Raw genomic sequence first — 23,825 nt, forward strand, 5'->3', positions numbered from 1 at the left:
TCATTCAGAACTTTCATTCGCCACTTGAAAGCAATCCCCTCACTACTAATTTACCTTAAGGGACTTCAAAATTATCTGTCTGCACTGTCAAAATCTTTTTTGTGGTCATAGTCTGTCATCCTGAAAGACTTCCTTTGGAGTTTAATGAAAGCTTCCTAGATGGGTGAATTTTGCACTGTGTATACTGTGTTGAAAGACGTTTTTATATCACAGTAAGTTGGTTTTGATCCTCAAAGAGGTGCTGGGTTCAGTTTGTTTTGCTGTGCTTAGCTTTAGTTGTCATATGAGTTTAGGCATAATCCAGAGTGAGATTCTCATGGTATGCAAACTTTGAGGAAATATATTTCTGTTTTAAGGTATCAGGGCATTGAGATAGAAAATTGCAAATAAAATTACATGACTGATCCAATTACTTTATTTTAAAAAATGCTACATTTATTGCTGCAATTGTGATAACACATTTCTAAAAATAATCTTAACTTCAGTTTAAAAAAAAAAAAAAATGCAGATTAAGCTAATCAGCTAGATCATTAGATCTCACATAAAAAAACACCAATATATAGAGAGACAAACCTTTCCTGCTTTCATCATCTTGAGAGAAGCAAAGCCTGGTTCCACACAGCTAAATTATTGCATTTTAGCAACCATGGCCTTCCATGCACTGTGAGGCCAGATTGTTTTGCACCATGCAGCTAGGAAAAATGTGTTACTATGGAAAAACATTTATATAAACAACCAGAGACTTTATGATTTGGCTCTTAGAATGAAATAACTGTCACTTTTGGATGACACAAAGAGGCCTTAAAAAGTTTGAACAGTTGTTATTTCTACTTTTATATATAGTGTGGTGTTGGCTTTTTTCCCGGTTCAGTAGGTTACTTTACATCAAAGACCACCACAAATACATGGCATTGTAATGTAATGTAATGTAAGGGGGGATTTTTACATGCTCCCTTTAACTAAGATTTAATAAAAGCCAAGATATGCTACCTTAGCTATACCGATGACACACAGCTGGACATTACAATGTTACCAGGTGACTATGAAACCATTCAAGTGCTGGGTAAATGTATAGAAGAAATCGACACAACAATATGCAAAACTTTTATTCAGGCAGAATCAAAACAAAACCAAAGTCATAGTTGTTGGAACAAAGGAAGAGTGTTTAAAAGTTAGCACAAAGCCTCAGTTAATAAATCCAGAAATAACAAATCAGGCTCAAAATCTGGGTTTAATGACGTACTCAGACCTGAACCTTGAGAGATACATAAACACGGTAACAAAGCTGGTATTCTGTCACATAAAGATCAGCTCCAGGATTAAATAACTAGTGTCTCAAATGGCTCTTGAACAACAAATTTGCCCAGAGAATCCAAGTCACTGATGTCCCGGAGGTCGGAGAACAGGAAGGAGATCAGAACCTAGCAGACCAAGGAAGGCAGGGTAATCCAGAGGGCGAAACTAAACCCGGTGTCGAGGTCATGCTCAGGAGTCAGGACCAGGAGACCAGAGATCTGAAGAGGTACTGTACCAAATGGGATCCAGGATGGTGTTAGAAATCAGTTCCAAGTTTAGCATACAGACAGAAATCCAGCAGGACTCCAAGGACAGGTCCGGCAAACAGATCAGAATGGGAACAGCCAGACTCAGAAGTCAAAGGCAGAACTGGTCAGGATCAGGAAATCAAAAACACTCAGGTACTCTAGAGAACTCCAACCACAGGCTCAGATAATCTGGCCCTGATGAGTGGTTGAAGGCTGGTTAAATAGAGGCTCCAGCAGGTGGATAAGTTGAAAGGTAATGAGAACTGGGCAGAGCTTGGCAGGTGAATAAAATGAATAATCAATCCAGTCATCAGCACCAAGATCATTACAGTGATTTGCTAAAACCAGACTTTTGTAGGCATGCACTACTGTAGGTGTTTCTTTGTCAAGACGACTTCAACAGTTCTGCTGAATGTCCCTCCTTTCCCCAAACGGATACAATAGGAACAGTCCCACATTGATAATGTGCTAAAAATAAACAGATTATATGTCCTGATAAGTTAACTCCCTGTTACTCGTAGAACAGAGTGTAAACAATTGTTGGTCTATTAATCATTGCATCTATTAGCATAAAATGCCCAGATTTCTCAGGTTTTCTGACCCAAGCCTACTCTGCATAACCAGAACCAAACAAAACAATTTTTACTTCTAGTGCTTGGCTTATTATGAACTTATTTTTTAGCGTGGCTTTGAATGTCCTGCTTAAATATAAATAGTTTAAATTGGTAGAAATTCAACTTTCTTTTATTTTATTATCAATCATTTTAGAATTATTATTTTCTCTATTATCTTTCAATATAAATATCTTTGTGTTTTCCTATTATGTACAATAGTTTTAGTTTTCTTGCTACTGAAATGTGCTATAAATAAACTAGTTTTGCATTACAGTTTATTTGTTAGTATTTACCTTGCAAATGATACCAATTAAAGACAGCCCTAAGGAGCATTAAGGGAGCTTGTACCAAAGATAAAGAATAATTGAGCAAGTAATCACCACTTGTGAGCCTGCCTACTGGTTTACATAAAGCATCCCAAAAGCTTGCCTGTATTTTCAGGTTACCTTGATAAGGGGGATTTGTGGCACCTCTTTTTTCCCCACTATACTGGCATTTACATCTATCTGAATTTGCCAGAGGGACTTGTGGCTGCTTTTAAGAAGTGTTTGGTCATGGCAAATGCTCTAAACTTTTGAAACCATAACTTAAAAACCGACAAAAAAAAAACAAAAAAACCTTGAAATGAGAAACCGGCCAACGGCTCTATTTAAATTACCTTGAGTAATTTAAATAGAGCAAAACACACCTCTATCAGAAGCACAGCATTTGGGACAGAGCAGGACGTTTATTTCAGAATTTATTTGAAAGAGTATACCATTTCACTTAACCACTCTTGTTTTGCCTTTTTAAAAGAGGAACATCCAGTACCTCACAGTAACAGAGCTCTTTAACAAACTGACGTCCTGCAAACTTTTTCCCATGTGACTGAGGGGCAAGATTTTCAAGTTTTGTAAAGGAGGCACGTTTAATTAAGGTTTTTAGCAATTCCTCTTAAGTCAACATTTAAACACTTCAGTCGCTAATGCTTGTAAAAATATATAAAAGTGTTATTTTATTCAAAGTTATCTCAAGGTTCAGATTTCCCGTTCAGAGGGTGAAGGTTTTAAATACGTAACTCTCCGCTGAGATGCATGTCAAAGACGGAACTCAATCCCCCCAAAGTGTGACGCTGAATAAACACTGTAGTAGCTCTGCCTAAACAATGTTGCAGTGCATGCATATGAAAATACTGCAACTGTGTCACAAGAGTGTGAGCTTTTTGTTTCATCCAAAACCATTGATCCCTTGTCACAGTGTCCCTGCTTCCGTTAAACTGTTTGTATATTCTAAGTCAAGAAAAGTAAACTTGGTTCATCTGCAAGTCCAAAAAAAGAAAAAGTCACTTCAAAAGTAATAAAAGTTATTTAAACGTACCTTAGCCCTTATCTTTAAAACAGAATCAGCAATTTGGAGTTCGGTCTGAGGGGATAACCTATTGGCAGTGTAGGACACTTCAGATCTCTCCTCACTCTAAATTGCAGACAGGCATCCTTGCAACCCCACATGAAGACCATTGAGTCCCATCAAGATAATCCTTAATAAAGAACGGCTTCAAATTTAATCTTAGCTTGCTTCTCAAATTTCTTACTTGATATAGTTTTTGGCAAGTGCAGTTTTAGCACTTATGTCAACTGGACCGTATCTGTGCATCTTCTGCTAAGCCTCCATTTGGCAGACACAGGGGAATTTTAGGTTTTATTGTTGTATAAATGATTATTTCATTGTCTACAATAGAAACACTTCTTAGTTTCTTTTCAAAATGTACAAATCTTGAGCTCTTGTAAATTGCGCAGAAGCAATTTAAAAACGTAAAACTTAATCTGTCCTTTTTATAAGCTTGCTTGGTTTTGACAGCCTTTAATTTATTTAATCTCCAGTGAAACTGCTGCGTTGATTGGAGCCTTTATTCAAAACACACACTGCAGAGCACTGCATGAAGGAAAATCTGAGTTTATTTAAGGCATAAACAATGCTGCATGATTACACCATGCAATTTGAAAATAACTCACTTGCAAAATTTCGTCTCCCATCTAATTTTATACAGCTGCTTATTGACACACAGAGAAGGCCGCTGCCTGAACGCAGCAACATGATTGGCATGTGTGCCCCACTGCTATTAGAAATAGTTACCTGGGAGTCCCCCAGCATCTCTTATTAGTCAACGGAGTTATAAGCGAGGTGGTATATGTAACATTTATTTCACGAGCCAATGCTATCATGTGGTAGTATAGATTTACCCATTCGAGAGTGCTTTTTCATCCATATTGTTACTGCTGTGTTACGTTCAGGAGAGCTGCAGCTCTGCACTATTTTGCTCATTACTGACTTTAGCTATGTTCTTGTTGGCCATGTTTTGTTTGGACACTAAGTTTACAGCTAATCTACTTCAACAGGGAGAGGTTGTCAACCAAAGCTAATTTACAACCACTGTTCCTGACCAGGATTTAAGAATAAAAACATACATAAAATATTTTCTAAAATTATTTTAAGAAACTCCAAATTTAATGTAAAATTAGTGCATTACAATTGATTTTAATATACCCAAAGTAGGGGTAAAAGGTCAATTAATACATGCATTAACTAAATCTGATCTAGATCTGATACATTTATTTAAAAGACATAGTAAAATTGATTTTTTTTTTATCTTTGTAACATAAATATCTGTTTAAATCTAATATTTAGACTTGAATATAAATATAGATTGAGCACCACATTTGTTAAAATTTCTAAGTACAAGGATTTGCAACATTGTAACATCATCCACATTTTGCTCTTCTTATATAACAATTTGATATTAGCTGGTTTGTTACTGAGTGAACCAATCTAATGTTGATTGCTTTACAGATCTTTAGATATAGTCTGCATATGGGTCAATTTAAAAAAGCATTTCCACAATATTTTAATCAATAGCTTCAAATTATAAATGGATAGTGTTGCTTTGGTTAAAAATTCATGAGAGTTGTAAATATTTCCGAAAAAAAAAAACAAAAAAAAAAAAACAATTGTCTTTCCTGTAAACCTCCTTTCAACCAAGCGGACCAGCCGTACTCAGCAACAGGTTGGGGAGGAACAGTTGTGAGTTACTTTGTGCTCCATGCAGCTGGAACAACCTCTGGTCACTTCTATCTCTGACATTACATGTGAAGTTTAAAAAACTATAGAATCTGTAGGTTTGAAAATGACCCAGTAGGCAGTGTACAGCAACAGGTGGGGGAGGGGCTTCAAACAAACTAAGAAAAAAAAGTATATTTGTCATACTTTTTTTGGCATCTCAATAAGAGGAACCTAATCAGAATGAATAGTACGATGAAAAATGTTTTTAAAAAAAAATTATAGTTCTTACCTTTGATAGCAGAAACCGACAATCGACAGTCACGCCTATATCGGAAGTTTAACTTGGTATTTCAGAGTTTAGATTAATTTAGATGGACAGGAAAAGAAAATAACTTATATTGAAATGTAAATGCAAAATAATCTTTTTTTTTAAAGGGATTTTGTTTCTCATGTTTTAACAGGAACATCCAGTACCTCTCAATTACACCTTTAGTAAACTTTAAATTGTAGAAAGAGTACGATGGAAAATGTAAGTCTTGAAACTAACTTGTTAAGATATTGTCCTCATCGGCCCCATTTCTACTAATTATCATAAGGAAATGGCAAGTAGGAAACAGAGTTTTTTAGGACGTCCAGACAGAAAAACAGCGGACTTTTTTTTTTCCAGCCGTGGGTGTTTTGTCTCTCTCACCACCTCTTTACCATAGTAAATGTATGATTTCCTCTTTCTTCATCATCATTTGTCAGTATTACAGTTGGTATTTCATCTGCAGCTTTTTTTTTCTGTGTTGAAATTAAACAAATTTTGAAACGGTTCATTGGTACTTTGAACAGTTTATACACACAGATGATATTCTTAGAAACAATGTCATGACATTTTGCAGCTAAATCTGCTCAGGCCTCATCACCAGCTTGAATAAATCACCAGTTTCAGCTCATCAGTAGCAGCGCGGTCCTACGAAGCAGCTTCGCTCAGTTGAAAAAATAACCTGGAGCAGACAGAAGGCAATCATTACCTTGCACACAGAGGCTGTGCGTATGTGTTGACGGAGGACTTCCACTAGAGTGCTGCGGAGACGGGCAGAGGCGAGACTCTCGGCCGCTGTTAAACCTCTGGCTCCCTATCACCTTAAAGCTAATGACCTAACCCCCTCGTTTGCCCTCTGAAGTCCTTCTGTGACAGAAAGAAATCCATCTTTGACCCTGAGCTCAGAGAGAAAGCAAAAACAAAGAAAAAAAAGATGCGGTTTGTGGTGTTGGGGAAAAAAAATGAGCATGGCAAAAACAAGAGAGAAGGGGGTGAGAAGAAAAGTTTGAGCCCTCGGGCTGTGTGAGCAGAGCATGCTGTTGAGCATTGTCTTGGTCTGCACTGATACAATCTGGAGAGGACTCTTTCTTAAAGCTTGGAGTGAATGACATATGGGGGAGCTTGTGTGCGGCACGACTCCCCTGTGACTCCTCCAGCCTCAAAGTCTTCCTGTGAGAGCACCAAGCAACTTTTCAGCTTTTTCAAACAGCAGCAGCAGCCTCCCTCTCCCTCTAACTCATTCACCGCTTTCCTCCCTCCCTCCCACCCTTACACACTCCCTCTCTCTCTCTTTTTCCCCCCCTTCTTCCTCAGACACTCACCAGTCTCTGCCTGAAGCAGTAATCGGACAACTCTCGTTCTCAATAAGTCAGTCTCCTGAGATACTGAGCTAGGCTCAATGGGTTCCAACACCTAAAATGAGAAAGAAAAAAGTAGTCCTGTAGTTTACATTTACTGCGCTACAGCTTCTACCAACACTCTGAGAGCTGTTTAAGACAGCGGGCTGTCCTCTCTGCTGGACTGGCCGACCGTTTTTCCAGAAGATTTCTTTTTTTTAAAGGGGAGGATAAAAGAGGGGATAAACACACAGGGATTCAACTCTAATTGTAGTGAGTATAACTTTCAAATTATTTTCATTTTTAACATATCTAACAGTCCTGTCTTCTGAACCTTTGTTTTTCTGACTCTTTAATAGGTACTTTTATCTGATAAATTATCATTACAGCATGCAATTTCTGCTTACTGAAAATCTTCAGTAAATTGCAACTTATGTTCTACAGTTTTTAGCTAAATCTTAAAATTATTTTACATTTTTTTAAACAAAGCTTGCAAGATTGCAATAACTAAAAGAAATAGAAACTGAAAGTTATTTTTAGCTATTTTAAAAACATGTCATAGATTAACGGTAGTTACTTATTGAGATAATGTTAATAGAAAAAAATGGCCTTATCTGAAAATGTACAATAAAATAAGAGTAAGTTTAAAAAACGTTTTGAAGATTTTCAAAAACAGTTTAATTTAAAAATGGAATCTAGCTTGATATTACGAAAAAAATATTGTTTCATTTATAATAATTTTCTAACTCGTTGCAAAAATATTTTTCAAAATATATTTTCTACTCTGGTTAGAATTAATACAAAATAGGTTTATAATCTCTCTTTTTTTTAAGTACTTTTAGATGATTTGTCAAACATGTTTTATTTATTGATACAAAATTGAAAATAAAAATTATTGTCATAGCATGAAATAAAAAAATCAACCTGTAAATATTTTACTTATTAGTCTTCTCATGTCTAGTTTTTCTTGGTAAAGTTTAAGCTTTTTATTCGGGAAGAAAAGCTCGCTTTGCACTGCAGTAGTACATTTTCTTCAAGCAGAACCAACATAACGAACACAGTCAAAGCAGCTGACATCTTATGCCATCTGCTGAGGCCAGGAATGCTGCAGAGCGGCCGAGCGTCTCACCAAGACGACAGGCCTCGACTACCGGCTGTGTGGCGTCTCCGCTCGCCAGCATTTTACGTTCAGCAAAGATGATGCTTCCTCCAGCTGTAATCACTAACCTTCCTAATTGAAGGATGGTCTGGTTTAATGTCTTGCCTTTGATGCCAGACTTACACGTTAAGTAAAAAAAAAAACAAACACAGTTTGGTGTGTTAGTATATATGACAGAAATGTCTCTTTTAGAAGTTAGTCTTTATACTTGTTTTTCAGCATCTAATTCGTTTTCTTCCTGTGTTGATGAAAGCGAAGAGAACTATTAAGGAAGTCTGCCTGCAAATTGTCCTCTGTTCCATTAAGACAAACATGACAGTTTGTGTGTCTGCCTGCTGCTGCTATTCTCTCACACACAATCACCTTATTTATTCAATTAACAGATAATGGGCTGACTGATTTAAAGGCTGTTTGCACGGCATATTTGCTTTACACAGACAGAGATCAGGGTCTCTCTGACTGGCTGCAGCGCTTCATGGTTGTGTAGCTGCAGTGAGCTCCGGTGACGGTGGCAATGTTTGCCTAAGGACTGATGCCTTCCGTATTGGATGCAACTAGCCGGCTAGACCCTTGGCCTGGAGATTGAAAATGGTGAAAGACACAGAGCACTAATTGGTCCAGCTTCATTCAGAGACTAGAGAGGAAAGACGGGAAGTTGAAAACAGGGCACAAGAGAAGGAAGAAGGTAACAGGGACCCTCTATTAAGTAGTCTGTTGTAGGTGATTAGTGGGCTGGGGGTGTTTACTAAATACCGTGGGGTGTTGTTTTCTTAACACGCCACTGTTTGAATCTAAAATATGTGGTTGAAAGAGCAGGAAATGAGCTTTCAGATGACTGCCATTACAGATCCCTAATCACTAATATCCTTTCCTGTGTTTATTTGTAAATACACTGATGTGAGGATTATTGTTGTTACAGCTCTATATATTGCACTATTCCAAATATTACAGGAAATTTAAGTTTTTTTTCTAGGTAATTAATTCTTCATAATATTTCCTTAAAAAAAAAAAATATATATATATATATAATACCAACTTAAAAAAATCAGTAAGCTTTTTGCTTTCTGGTTTCAGCTGTCATGTGAAAAATCTCCCCTCGCTCTGCAGTGGCCATGGTAATCGGGAGGTTGTGACAAAATGTCCACCTTAAATTTACCTGATAGCCTCTTAAACGCAAAGAGTCACCTTCTGGAAATAATTTTAAAGGTCGAAGAAAATGGTATTAACACATTTAATGTAAGTGCAGAGAGATCTGCTACGGCATGATGCCAGATAAAATCCAAATTAAAGCGACAAATTGGGCATCAATAAGCATCTGCTGGCAATTATGCTTTTATTTACAAATCACAGTTAAATTAAATTTTTTTTCTATAAATGACAAACATGTAAAAAAAAGTAGTGCAATATTTTGGGGGTCTGATTTTACATTTATTTCCAAAAGAATATGTGTTTGATTTTTTAGATTTTTTATTAATGCTCTAATATAATGTTTTTTAAATATACAATAAAATCTTATTTAATGTTGATTCTTTTATGCATTAAATCTTAAGTGAATCTCAGCATTGAATGCACTGTATCTTGTAGCCTTCACATCTGTGTCCAATTGTTGTCTGCGTCTCCATTCTAGTCAGAGTAGATTTATTTTTCCTCGGCCACCATGCGGATTCAGCTGACCAACCTAAGTGGAAATCAGACATACTAAAGATTAATATTGATTAAAGCATTATTCAGCAAAGATTTACAAAATCATACATGGCATCAAATAGGCTATAAAATCCCTCATTAAATGTTGACTGTATTTAAAGAGTATAATTTCTTTTATTTTATTCATAAAAACAGTTTAATCAAGCCCCAGATTTTGCATTTAAAACAGCACCATCCATGTGAATGAGAAGGTCCCCGCATGCATAGTAACACAGGTCAGACAGATCGGACACCCTGCATGTTTTGATGATCTCTGTTAAAAGCTTGGCTAGGGCTTTATTTATCTTCAGCAATGCAGGCCTTGAAATAAGTAAAGCGAAACTAAAAGGCTAGCAAACCACGGTGAATGAAGCTTGTTGTGGCACTACGTCTTCTTGATGACACTTCTAGCGCTTCATCTAGCTGGTCTTTGTTCTTACGAAGGCTTCAAAGACCTGCCAGTTCAGATTGAAGTAAGACGGACATCAAAGATGCTTAATGTGGCCCTATCTCTCTATCAATTAATGTTATTTTATGATCCATTTTATAAATCTAGCCTCCATCTTCATTTTGTTTTTCTTTATTCATCTTTTCACCTGGTGAGCTCTACCTGCAGGAGCTGGTAGAAATGCCAGAATGGTAATGGCTTTTTCGGGTTGCCCAATTCACCACTCACAATCCCACATCAGTCCACCAGCAGTCCCACCCCCCCACCACCACCTTTGTAGTCATGATCGCTGTTAATGTGCTGTAGCAGAATGCGTTTCTCTTTTGTCTTCATAGTTTTTAGCTCTATGGAAATAGCAATAATATTTATTATTCTGACATGTATTTTATTTTATATTTACTCCCCTTAATTTAGGTGTTAAAGGGAAATACTCACCTTTTCTGTTGTTTTTATTCTTTTGTTTAATTTTTTGCTTTTGTTTTGTTTTTATAGAATAGCCTGTAATGGTTATATTCAGCTGCAAAGTTTAGGAGAGAAGGCAAATTGTAAAGATAGAATGGTATTCATGAAGGCTTTGCTATGGTGTGAAGCGCAAAGCCTGTTTGAAAAAAAAGAAGCTTAAGACCATGGAGCTCAGGTTACCTTTGCTCATGTAAACAGTGGGCCATTAAAAATCTCGCTAGAATTTGAAAAATAAGAAAACTGCATCCTTTTTTCTTCCTTTTCCCTGAACAGATGAATGCCTTTAACCCTTTTTTTGGGACCCTCTATTTGCACAGAGGGTCAGAGTCAAGTCTCATATAGCACCATAACCACGCAAGTATAAGGCCCCGCTTGATGTTTGCAGAGAGGCAGGCCCTAGCGGGAGTGGACAGCAAAATGTAACTGTCAGCTAAAGGAGAGTAATAGAGGCATTCGCAGCGTCATAGGAAACATATGTGGCTCCATATGCTCTCCATGTTCTTGTTTCCAGTCTGCTTCATTGTCTGAGATGCACCACTGATCTGGGGGCCTCTAAAGTGCCCCGTGTGTGTGAGTCATTGAGAGATGTGTGTGTGTGTGTGCATTTACACCACTTTGATCTGGGGCCCCTGAGTGCCCTGTGGATGATATATGCAAGCAATCCGACAGGAGTTATAGGTATTTTTGCTAAAAAAAAAAATAAAATAAGACATAGACATAAACTTTTGTGTTGTAATAACTAGACATGGGCAGATATGAGATTATCGCTACATATTAACTTAAGTCAAATCAAAGCACATTTAGTGTAATTTTACATTTATAACAAGGTTTTAAATGAGACCAATTTCATAATTTTTTTTCTACTCCTACATAATAATATTACATTGATGATTAGTAATAATAATGTTTGTCACGAGAGGAACTAATTCAAACAGGAAATGGTAGATTGCTGAGATGAAAACGTGTTAGAAAACTAAAATTTTCCCATCCGATCTATTTTAAAGTTTAACGTTTTTCCAATTAGAAACCATAGAACATGACTGAATGACAGGAGATTTTTCTGGTAACACAATGCTGCTCAGTTTTTGATCAGCTGGCCGAAAGAAAGCTATTAAACTTAACACTGCTTCAAGAAAGGCACAACTGGCTGTTATTATTTTCAGCTGCAAAATGCATTGAAACTATGTGAATGCAGTGATCTGTGATAATCTATTTGTTGTTATATTTTATGGCAGTAGAAATAGTCATTACTTGTATTTTGTTTTTTTGTTTAAATCTGTTGAATTAAGTTATACAGATTTATTATCTCATATTGTGTTATTACACTGCTGTAATACGTATACCCAATTTCCCAAACAGCTGAGTTTTATTTCTCCTTGTAGAGGCAAGGTAGTAGCCCTCTTTTAGCCAGCTGACCAGTAGTGTGCAGCAATAATTGCGGGAGGGTTAGGTTTGCTATTCTATATTAGTCGCATCAGCCATTCTCTGGTCTTTTACTGTGAGGAATTTAAACTATACAAAGAATATGATTCGATTTTAGGAGCTTAAAAACAGCCTGCTGAGACTGTGAGAATATCTAAACATTTGTGTAGACATCTGATTATTCAGAGCGGTTGTGAAGTGAGGATTTTTTTGTATTTTCTTTCTGGGTAATAGCCACAGGCTTGGGCAGGCCTGTGGGAAGAAGCTCCAATGGTCATTAGGACCTGTCATTTTGCCTGGAGGAGGAGTGCTGATAAATTCAGATAGTGTCAATTGTAGATGAAAGATCTGCTGAAGATGCTAGGGGTGTCACGGTCGACTTGCCTCTGCTCAACAAGTCCCATCTTCTTTCAGTCGGCAGGAGAGTAGAAAGAGTCTCCCACACCCCGCTTCCCCTCAACCCCTTGTACCCCCCAACCCTTCACCCTGCTGCCTACCTTAACTCCTTTAGCCCCTCCACTCACCAAACCCCCCCAACACCCTTCCTGCTTACCTTGGCTAAGCCGCTTTGCATGTTGATTGGGGGAGGGCTAATCCAGTTTGCAGCTGTCGTAGACCAATGATGAATCACCTTTCCGTCATTTGGCCATGCTCCCCTTGCTGAGGGAGGAGGGAGGACCTGGAGGAGGAAACAACAGTGGAGCAGGCTGAAGCTCAGAAACAGACAATGTGGGCCTCTGTTCCCTTGCCAGCCCTCTCTTCCCATTTTGCTCCAGAATAACAATAATGTTTTCTCTGATAAGCCTTTTTGTGTCATGGATGGCTCCGGACTGTGACATCGAGCTGCACTAACAAGGACTAACATTGTTTCCTGCCTGGGGCAGGTGGAGACTGAATAAAGAAAAGGGAGTGTGGTTTGGGAGGACTCAGAGCTGTCTAGGTGCAGGTAAGAGCAGAATTGTGGCGGTTCGAAAATCCCCAAAGAAATGTAGCTGTTTCTGTGGCATCAGTGATCACTGTAAAAATGGGCATTTCACTGCTAAATATGTTTCCTAACTGAAGAAAGCATGCATTGCAGTAGCCCTTTTAGTTGGCAGGCCATGAGTGGAAATTTGGGGCAAAGTAGGAGAGCAAATGATTGAGAATTGCAAGGAAAAGACTCAGTGTCCCTGGACTTTTGTCAAGTATTTTCAGTTTGTAGGGTGTGATTATTTTAGGATGAGTAAACTTATAAACCCTTTGGGGAAAAGACATTCAAGCTTCCATAACCAATTTTATATGTCTTGTTTGGCTTTGCTTTTTTTTTTCTTTGTGTGTTTTTTGTCTGTTGTTTGCTTTTGACCTCAGCCAGTTTTATCATTTGCAAAATGCTGATAAAGATGAAGTATAAAAATATTGAAACTTCTGACATTCCGAACGCCTTCAAATTTTGTTCAGTGAGCAAGCATCCAGTGTACTAACCAAATGTTAAAGCAGTGTTAATAAAAAAAGACATGTTATATATATATATATATATATATATATATATATATATATATATATATATATATATATGGGGGGATTTGTGTCAAAATGTATTTCAGGTAATCAAAGCACCTAATTTTAAAGTTGACCCTTTTAAAACGCTTTAATTTTAAGAAAAAAACCTTTAAGATTAATTCAAGTTTAAACAAAAATCCTAAAATAGTTGCAGGAGGAACAGTAGCTCTTTTTTTCTTCTTCTTCTTCCAAATCTCGTATGCCTTCTATCTACAGTGTTGTCTGCGGACGATCAAATCCTTTGAGTGCACAGATGAGAAGATAGAATAATGTTTTCTGTGGCGTGGTCTTTTGTATAAACACAGAAACAATTAAGGAGCTTGCCAGAGCAAACACACGCCTCATGAAGTTCTCATCCGCCCATCACCGAGGTATTGGCTCTTATAATAAGGCAGAATGTTGTGCTTTTAACACATTAAGGATTCCCTCAAACCAGCAAAACATCTGTTAGCACTCATCATCACCACAAAAAAACGATATACACTTAAGGTCATTTCAGCTGCATGAAACACCACACTAATTTTACTGTAAACATGCTGTAAAATTATGAAAAAACACCGAAACATTTTTGTTACACATCTGTAGAATAAGATACTCGTGCATTTTCTTCATGTTCTCAAACCAGGCATTCTTTAAACTCGACATTAGATGTCAGAAATCTTTGTCTTTCCTAAAACTACAATGGTTTGTGTAATTTGATTTGTTAAGTGTGTGTCTGTGTGTGTGTGTGTGTGTGTGTGTGTGTGTGTGTGTGTGTGTTCTTGTAGGTCTATGGAAATGCAGGATCTAGCCAGTCCTCACAGCCGAGTAAGTGGAAGCAGCGAATCTCCTAATGGTCCCAACCTCGACAACTCCCACATCAGTAACAATTCCATGACCCCCAATGGCACAGAAGGTACGTTTATTATGTTATAATCAAGAATCTTAAATAAAATGTATGTATAGAAATGAGCAACAGTGACAAAAAACATTTTAAAGCCACTTAGTTTTCTTTTGCACTGAAATTTTCTGTTTAAAGTTGCCCTTGTGATGTCCTGACACTATTTTTTTTACCCATGTATCTGTATGTTGCACAGTCGCGTGCCAGTTGTTGTTTCTCAGCGACTATTAGCTGTTTATTCAGGCAACCATGTAATTATTCAAAGCCCACAGCATGGAAATGGTTGAGTTTTGAATGTGGTCTCCCCTGTACATACTTATTTGCTCAGGTGATTCGCCTGAGCTTTAAATCTGAGCCTTTGTTTAGTGAAGCAGTCACAACCCAACAAATTATTAAAATCATCCCATGCCTTGTGATCACAAGGTTTCATCTTAGCCCGAGGCTAAGAGTTTTTTTTGTTTGTTTGTTTTTTTTCCACCATGCAGAGTGTCATATGTGCCTTTTGCCATTCTGTCTTTCCCATAGGTGATAACATCACAATGCTCACCACTGCAGACTGGTTGTTAGGTTCTAACTCACAGTCTACAGCAGGTTTGTCTACTTTTAGTGACACAATGAAAGGACAATACTTGGTGTTATCCAAACTGGAAAAGGAGCACTCCCTCTTTTTCGAATTTCGAAGGAAATTTGTGTTCATCACAATCTCACACTAACAAAAAGTTTATACGCTGTAATAATTACAAAACTGCCTCAACTATTGTGCCTTTCATTAATTAAAGTCTTTGGATTTTCTGGTATTTTTTTTCAAGCATGGTTTGACACCAACTCGCCTTGAGTTCATTGTTCTGAGTTGTCAGGTTGGGAACTTTTGTTCAGATCCTCCATACTGCGCCTCCTGAGCATAGTGGTTATTGTTTGCAATGTGACCCCCGGTGTGTGCTAGTTCATGCATGCACTATGTGACATATTTTTTACCGTTGTGTTGTTCAAAGGTGTTGCCCCTCATCAACATGTGTGCGAGCGATGCAGAAACATGTAAAACATGACAGCAAATGGCTTCTTCAGCCATGAGGGATTCTACTGAGCATGACTACTTTGCCCACATTGTCAATTTGCTTTGCCACAAAAAAGGAAAAAAAAAGAAAACAAATCCCTTGGCCCGCCTGAAGTGAAATGGATTGAGTTCAAAGATTCCTGAGCTGTCAGAGAGCTGTGAAATTGTCTTTGCAAATCTATTGCTGGGTTGTATAAAGTAGTCAAGGTCAAACAGCGTTCGCTACACCCTTAAAAAGATTTTATACGCTATATATTTCCTCGACATTTTAATTTCAGTTGCATGTCTTGCATAAGTTTTATTTTCTGTTAAAGTTATAAGCGCACCCTTGCATTGCTATCTTGTTGTTTTAAATATTGAGATTTTAAGTAGTTTTTTTTATTTTTTGGGGTGGCAACTTTTAGTCAAATATTCTCTGTCTATTCTGCTGTGTGAAAAAATTAAATTTACAGTTTTAGAAATATTTCAGTGCTTACTATGAATAGCTTTTAAAACTTATAGATTTATTATGTTTTTTTTTTTGTTTTTTAAAGTCATTTAATGAACAATTGGTCAGAGATGGGAATCAAGCTATTTTACCTGGTTGGCTTAAATAATGAATATATATATGTATATATATATATAAAATATGTAAAAAATATCATGTAAAAATGTAAAATTTAAATGTTTAATTTTCTGTAAGACTTAGAACCGCTGGCTCTATCAAAATACCTGCAGTTCATTTTAACTTTAGCAATTCATTTTAACACGTTAAGGTCTTCACAGCAACAAAAAAAAATTATACATCCAAAGAAGGTTAAAATATCTGAACTATTAGGTGAAGCCGAAAACAAAACCAAAGTAAGCTAACTTAGAAAAAGCCTTATTTTTGCTTCTCTAATTAAAAAATATGACATAATAATATCAAATGTAAGTTATTAATTTGTTATTTTGAAAACTATTTTATAGACTTTGAAATTCAAAAGAAAATTCTGACTGCTTAGTCCTTTCAGCTGTTATATGTTTTGGTGCAGGTTTAGAAACAGCAAAATGTGTTTATATTGTCATATAAATAAAATGGTTTTATTTTATTTCCTTACTTGGTTTGGTGACAGTGTGACCTCTTTATTTGCAGTTAAAACAGAGCCAATGAGCAGCAGTGAAATCGCCTCTTCAATCACAGACTCCGCTTTAGACAGCTTCTCAGGATCAGGTAAGGGAGAAACAATTGTCTCCTGTGAACATTTCTGAGTATGACTGGATTAACACACACAAACACAACAAAGTCGATGATGTGATGAACTTAAAGATGGCTGGCTGATAAGTCAGGCCTTAGTAGGTGTCCCAGCAGCAAATCTTGCCTAAGGTGTGTGCCTGTATTGCTGTATGTTTGGGCACAAAATACGTTTTCTTGACTTTGTCAGCATATTTATATGCTGTGCTTGCTTTCGTGTGTGTATTTGCTCATTCTGGTGGTTCCCATGTCGGTGAGACCTGAATTATGACCTTCAGAACTCAAAGTCTGTCTGTCCAGTGGAGTGACACGGCATCCCTGTGGTCCTCACTCTCTACGGACTGTTACCCTATCACCCTGTCAGAGCCAGTGTTTTCACACCTTCCTTTCAGTAAAGAAACATTATACAAAAACACCCCCCCTCCCCCAAACACACACACATACATAAATGCATTACTACCTAATGCCAAGGCTACATAGCATATATCTCTTTTTTCATGCTCTGTAATATCACTGTGCACCAGAATGTGACAATTTGTGTAAAATTAATTAATTGCAGTGTGTGGTATTACCTTACTGCAAATTTTCCTGTATTTTCTCTGCCATTTAACTAAGTACGCGATACTTAACACCAGAACAGCACAAATCACTGCAATAGTTTTGTCTATGACAATATTAATGAAATTTAGTAATCTTATACCCTGTATCCTCCGTGGGGAAACCCAAAGCTCTGTTCAGAGGAGAAAGTGTTGTCCAGCGGCAGGTGCTGCCGATGTGGGAAAAGTGTTCAGTATTAATAACGTGTGTGAGGGGTTACGGCATACAGTTTCATACAGTAAGCGCCCCCCTGCAACAGAATCCCTCATTTAGCATGTCATGACCAATTAGAAAGATGTTTCCAAACTGTGTCCCTTCAATGAAGAAATAAAAAGCAGCAGATCGGAATCTTGAATAAGTTTTTTAAAATTAAATATGTTCTAATTTAATTCTTCTTTTCGAATCATGGAGACTTTTTTGTTTTATTAAACCTTCTTATTTTGCATGTTTTCAGTCCAAATTTTTATTAGAATTATTTTTCTTAGCATTATTCACTTTTTTTTCTGGGTATTCCGCCAAAAACAGTGATTTGACAGCTTTCAGTTCCTATTTAGAGGGAGACAGAAATGTTAACTTTTTAAACCATTTATGGGGTTATAATCAGGGCCTGGTGGTGCAGGGGATAAGCATGCAACCCAGGCCTAAGTCCTTAATGTGGCTGTCACTAGTTTGAATCCTGGCCCGATGATCTTTTCAACTTATCCCCTACCCTTTCTAAATCTAAATCAAATTCCTTTCTGCATGCTTAAAAAAAAAGAAAAAAGAATAAATAAAACAAGGACTGATAGTGCAAGAAAAAATAATTTTGATGCAATTTAGAAGCTGTATAATATAAGGAAAGTCAAACTGAACATCTTTATTCACCAGAAAATCAGGTATTTTGTTTTAAATGGCTAAACCATGGTACATTTTTAGCGCTGTAAAATTTCACAAAACCACTCTACCTGCATTAAAAGTTACTTTTACTGTCATTGTTGCTTGAAAGCTAAGTCGAGATGTACAACCGTTTGATACTAGTTTATTCCTATTTTTCTTTACAAGCTTTTGTCATGTTTCAGAACATGAACAAAACAAAAAATAAATATATATATTGAGTTTTTGCAGCACTAGTGGCTCGTTTTTCTACAGTAGGCTAACAGCAAGGGGGGTATGAGAGGGGGAGAGACATGCGGCAAAGGACCTCAGGTCGGATTCGAATCTGGGTCGGCCGCGTCGAGGACTACATTAAGACCTCCATATATGGGTCGTGCGAGCTAACTGCTGCAGCACCTGCACCGTCACTGTGAAAAATTATTTTTCTAGCTTGTCTGCCATTTTTAATGATTCATTATTTCCATTAATAGTAGAGCCCATTGGGGAACAAATAGATCTCGACAACCTAAATTAGCAATTAGTGTTGTTAATTGTGATAAGCTTGACTATAACCACAGTGCCTGCATTACCCAAAGCATGTAGAACATCATCTTAATTGTAGGGTTTTAAAAGTGTCACATTTTCACACCCTGTATGTTCTAAAAAACAGAAGATAAAAACTCAAAGTATTAAAGCTGTGCTACATTACCATATTCTGTTCAGCCATCAGGTTATTCACTGAAAGTATTGCTCTCTCTTGTCTTTTTACAGCCAAAGTGTGATAAGACATATTATGATGTGTTGTAGTTTTCTTTATGAAAGCATTTTATCTTTGTTCTTCCTTTGATCTATTTTTTAAATGTGGTTATGTCAGTAAGTTGAAGTATGCTTAGATATGTTGCATATATTGATCTGAACAAACAAGGCTGATTACAGTCCAAACAGCTGATTACAGATCAGGATTAATTAAGCTAAAAGTCAGTCAGTCCCAGACACTAGTCAGTAACTTTGTGTGTCGATAATTAAAAGCATTCAAAAAAATGTCTTCTTCTGATGGTTGAAATTTATACATTTCTGTGGGCGTCATTGGAGCCTTGAAGTAACCCAAAAATGAACAAAGTTTTTACTTACCTGATATTTTGATTCGTTCATTGCTCCCCTGTTTTTAACATTATATACTTTTACAGCAATAAATTGAGCAATGTTACTGCCCTTTCCTTAAAGTCCAGCAGTTCTTTTTTGGCAGAAGATAATATTTACCTTATTTCTTAATGTTTAAATATGTGCTTGCCTCTTTTTTTTTTTCTTTTTTAACTCTCCTCAGCTATTGGAACCAGTGGCTTCAGCCCAAGACAAACTCACCAGTTCTCTCCGCAGATTTACCCGTCCAAGTAAGGTTTCTTTTATTTTTCCTTTAAAAAAATAAGCAGCATCCAGCTTCATTTGGCTCTTTAATCAGATCCTTCTGTTAGATTGGGTCTTTCTGACTGGCTATGTCTGCCTGGACGTCTTCAGTCTGTGCATTCGGAAATCTGTTGTAATTATTATCTTGTAAAAATTTCCTTTTTCCATTTATTGTTGTTTCCCTGAGTATATGAGCTTTGGGACGCCACCCGTTGGCCAATTGTTTAAGGATAACAATGACAAGAATTTAGCAGTTAATAAAGCTGGTAATTTTAGGGCTCTTCCTGGTTTATTTTCTCACTTTTCTGTTCTGTTTCTGTCCTCTTATAGCAGGACGTACCCACATATTCTGCCGACTCCTTCGTCTCAAAACATGGCTGCGTACGGGCAGACGCAGTACACCACAGGAATGCAGCAGGCCGCAGCATATGCAAGCTACCCTCAGCCTGGTCAGCCCTATGGCATCCCTGCTTATGGTAAGATTTACAGGCATCAGAAAAATCATTTCATTATTTAGCAGCTGTGGTATTAACGCGTATTGTACAATTTTTCTTTACTGAAAAGTAGCAATAACACCTTGCTCACAGTAAACCATATTCCCATGATTCTTCCCAGCAAACGTAGAGCAGCAGAGATGCTGAGTTGTTGTTTAGTGCCAGCATATTTGCTGATAGTTCACTGTGGAAGAATTTGCTTGTGAAGCTGTTCAGATAGATCAGAAAGATTAGAGATATAAATCTGAAAACAGAAACCAGTTTCATCTGGCATTGGAAGATAAAGCAAAGAGTAAATGTCTTTATTTTTCTAAAGTCTTTGGAGCGTTTTGACCCCAGCAATATGTGAAGGAATTTGTGCTGTTTATTTGAATGGAGCCCTGCAACCTACTGTTGCACAGAAACAACATATGGCTCATTCAGTCAAGATGGCGGTCAGTGTAACTGTCAAACACAAGTAAAATGTTTTTTTACTGGTGCATCATTTCACTTATGACCTAAATGATAATGTTTAATTATTAAATAAAACAATAATAGTTTAAACATGCCCTTGTTTTTACAGCCAAGTAGCTCCTTGTGTGTGCGAGATAATATTTCTAAACAGTGGAGGGTGGTGAAAATCAGTTATCAGCTAATCTCTGCTCAGCCATTGTGATTACTGTGTTATGCTAACAGACAGAGGCAGAGTCCCTTTGCTGCCTCCAATGTAATTTAAACCTGTGTTGACTGTTGTCTGTGCATCAAACCGATCTGGTGTCACTAACTGATTTAGGTCCATTGTGGGCAGGCATAAAGACCGAAGGGGGTCTGAGCCAGTCCCAATCCCCGGGACAGACGGGCTTCCTGAGCTACGGCTCTGGCTTTACCACACCACAGACGGGACAGGCCCCTTACAGTTACCAGATGCAGGGTGAGAACATCTTTTGTCACTTCTGCCTATATCTAGTTATGAACACTGATAGGAGAATGTGTGGATGATTGCAGGTTAAAACAGTTGTTTATATAACGGGTACCATGATGACATCTGCGCAAAAACAATTTCTTCAGAAATCCGAAAGTATGATGGCTTTAATTTCTTGTTAAATTTGTTTTGTTTTTTTTCTATCATTTGTCTATCTCATGTTGGCATCTGTAGTTTTTCATTCCCTTGTATATAAATAGTCATCCCCTAGTTGGCCAATTAAATTAGTTTTCCTGTATTGTTTTGAAAAGGATAAAAGGAGCAGACCTCTGTTTTTGATTTCATAGCACACACAGCCAGACTGAGTCGAGACACAGGCCTTGTCCTCACCCGCGATGATGGTTCCATCCCATGAGTGCGGTGTGCAGCCGCAAAGTATGCCTCCCTCTTCTCTACTCTTAAAAAAAAAAAAAAAAAAACACAGATGGAAAAACGTCAGGCACTTAGGAGGCAAAAGCCATGGTGCTTTTCATCTTTTGTTGTTTTGTTTCTTTTTTCTGCCTGTGATCATATTTGTATTTGTTTGAGCGCTGAGACCAAAAAGATTTATGGCCTTGAAACCAATAACGATAAGTTGTGGTTCTCTGTTCTTCCCTTTATTTTTCTTCTTGCTGTCCATTCGTACATTTTGTTAAAATGGAAATCAACTCTTATGGTGTTAGTTTATGACTTTTGGGGCAAAGTTTTGTTAAAAGGGGATAAATAATGTCTCTTGGTGTTTTCATTTAGCATAAAATCCAGATAACTTTATCCTGGAGGCTGATGACTAAACCATGTTGCGTCGCATAACAGCAAAGCACTTCCAGTACATCTTTTTAAACCTTAAACCATTTTATTTACCTGCACTTGCTGGATATTTACACAACAGCTGATGATTATTTACACCGAAAAAGAAGAAAGTAGTTGGTTTACTACCAATGATCTTCCGTATGACGGCTGCACTTTTGCAAGCGGAATAAAAGGAAAGTTAAAATTACACAACCTCTCTTCGGCAGGTAGCTGGTACTTATTATCCTTTTTACTGACTCTGCGCTTCCTGAACTGTGCCGTTAAGGTAAACTATCTCAGTGCAGAGAGTGTTCACTGGGTGTCCACGTGATTTGAGTTAAATTTAAAATACTGTGAGGCGTTGGTAAAAGGATTTAAGAGCATTTCTCATTAACAGTCAACATTAGCTGCAGATCTTGTATGGAGAAGTCTCTTAACGAAATATATTAAGTCACAGTCAGGGTCTTGCAGGATTCACACAAGCATCTAAAATCAGACCCAAAGGTGAAATCAAGTTCAGGCAAACCCAAGCTGCTAACCTGCCCAGTTACGGCTGCTAAATTACTTTAGCGAGTTCTGATTGATCTTCTAAGTGGTATGCTCCTTCTCCGTTTTTGTTTACCTCACTCTCCTGCTGTCTCTTATTGTTGCTCTATATTAGTTTTAAGTGCACCATTAATTAACATCCATGCCAGATGACAGACTGGCCATTTGTCTGGCCGTGGAATCTCTAACTGTGGCTCTGGCCAACTGCCACACCGTCATCATTGCTCTTTCTGGCCTATTGATCTGCCTGGGTGATGCGCCCTCAGGCCTGCGGGTTCTGAACCAAAGATGTTTTCCACATTTGATACGCCCCTTTCTGCCAGTTTCCCTACAACCAGTCTGAAGGCCAGCTGTCAATACACAAGATGAACAAATTAATGTTTGTACTCACATTTATAAGTTTTTGCAATTGGCATTTTTTTTTATAATCTTTGTTATATCTGGAGTTTTATTGTCAGTAAAATGTTATAACATAAGATCAGTTGGAAAAAGGCTGCAGAGAGTGATATTATGCAGATGCTAATTAGATGAATAATTGTATTCCAGTGTTCTGTCCCAAAGCCTGTGTAAACTAAGAAAGCTAAATCCTCGGTTACCTTTTTTCTTTTTAAGTAAAACCCCATCTGGTCTTGATAGTCTATTCCCAAGTGGAGCATACAAACTTCTGCTACAAATATTGTGCACTGATGATAGACATAGCCCGTGGCAAAGAGACTGATCAAGCAAAGCAAATGGACTTCCAATTGTGGAGCCAGAAGGCAGGAGGGAAGAAGGATAGGAGGGAGGGATGGTGTCTGGTCTTGAGTGAGTGAACTAACTGCAGGAGGACAGGGGGAGGGAGAGAAAACATGCCCCGCGGGGAACCGCAGCAGTCCCCCTCCCCTCCCTCTTTTTTCCCTTCCATAACCAGCACCAACCCACCCAACAGCATGGGCTCATTCTCACTGGGCTAGTAGGGGTCTCTGAAGCTTTTATGTGGCTCCTGGTTCTCCACAGAGCAACCCTCCAACGCTCCCAGTGAGAGTTTTTATGACTGTTTGAACTGTATGTTAGGCTAATTTGTTGTCCTTCACAGCATCACTTCTCTCCTTCTCTCTCTCATCGTTCTGGTGTACTTTCACTTGATTTTGAACTTTCAACATAGAGCAAAAATCTGTTAAAAATTCCCTTGCTCATCTTGAACCAATTAAGCAAAACAATATAGATAGTGAAGCATTTTGATTAAATTGCTGATAGACCAAACTCTAACAGAGCCAGACCTTCTTCTTTTCAAGCTGTTGCTTACAACATCTAACACTATTGTGACTTCCCATTATGTAGCTGCTACAAACTTTCACTACCCCATCACAGTCTCCTTCCATCCAACAAGTTCATAAAAAAAGAAATGTCTCCAAATCTTTTTTCCCCTTTCTGAAACCTGCTTCACATTTGTCACGGTGTGGGAGGGCCCTTCTGATGGGGTCAATGACCAGTGGATGAAATGAAAGGAACTCCCTATGTTTTAC

The 23,825-nt window shown here is 37.7% G+C and overlaps 1 protein-coding gene across 17 annotated transcripts in view; it reads left to right on the top strand.

Moving 5' to 3' along the window:
- The window catches only part of eya1 (EYA transcriptional coactivator and phosphatase 1), an 86,429-nt gene that overhangs the window by 31,508 nt on the left and 31,096 nt on the right, over nt 1-23,825 (top strand). For 2 of the 17 annotated variants that reach the window (XM_015388118.1, XM_015388122.1), the window contains exons 1-7: nt 6,810-7,111; nt 14,319-14,446; nt 14,957-15,022; nt 16,600-16,677; nt 19,472-19,538; nt 19,882-20,027; nt 20,818-20,955. In XM_015388118.1, the coding sequence (XP_015243604.1) occupies nt 14,323-14,446; nt 14,957-15,022; nt 16,600-16,677; nt 19,472-19,538; nt 19,882-20,027; nt 20,818-20,955 (619 nt within the window). In that variant the 5' untranslated portion in view covers nt 6,810-7,111; nt 14,319-14,322. Of the gene's footprint in view, nt 1-6,808; nt 7,112-12,732; nt 12,959-13,856; nt 13,923-14,318; nt 14,447-14,956; nt 15,023-16,599; nt 16,678-19,471; nt 19,539-19,881; nt 20,028-20,817; nt 20,956-23,825 lie in introns of those variants that run through there. The other 15 variants (XM_015388128.1, XM_015388131.1, XM_015388121.1 and 12 more) reach the window with 14 other exon arrangements.

Source organism: Cyprinodon variegatus, unplaced genomic scaffold (genome assembly GCF_000732505.1).
Source record: "Cyprinodon variegatus isolate N-32 unplaced genomic scaffold, C_variegatus-1.0 Scaffold414, whole genome shotgun sequence".
NCBI classification, from domain to species: domain Eukaryota; kingdom Metazoa; phylum Chordata; class Actinopteri; order Cyprinodontiformes; family Cyprinodontidae; genus Cyprinodon; species Cyprinodon variegatus.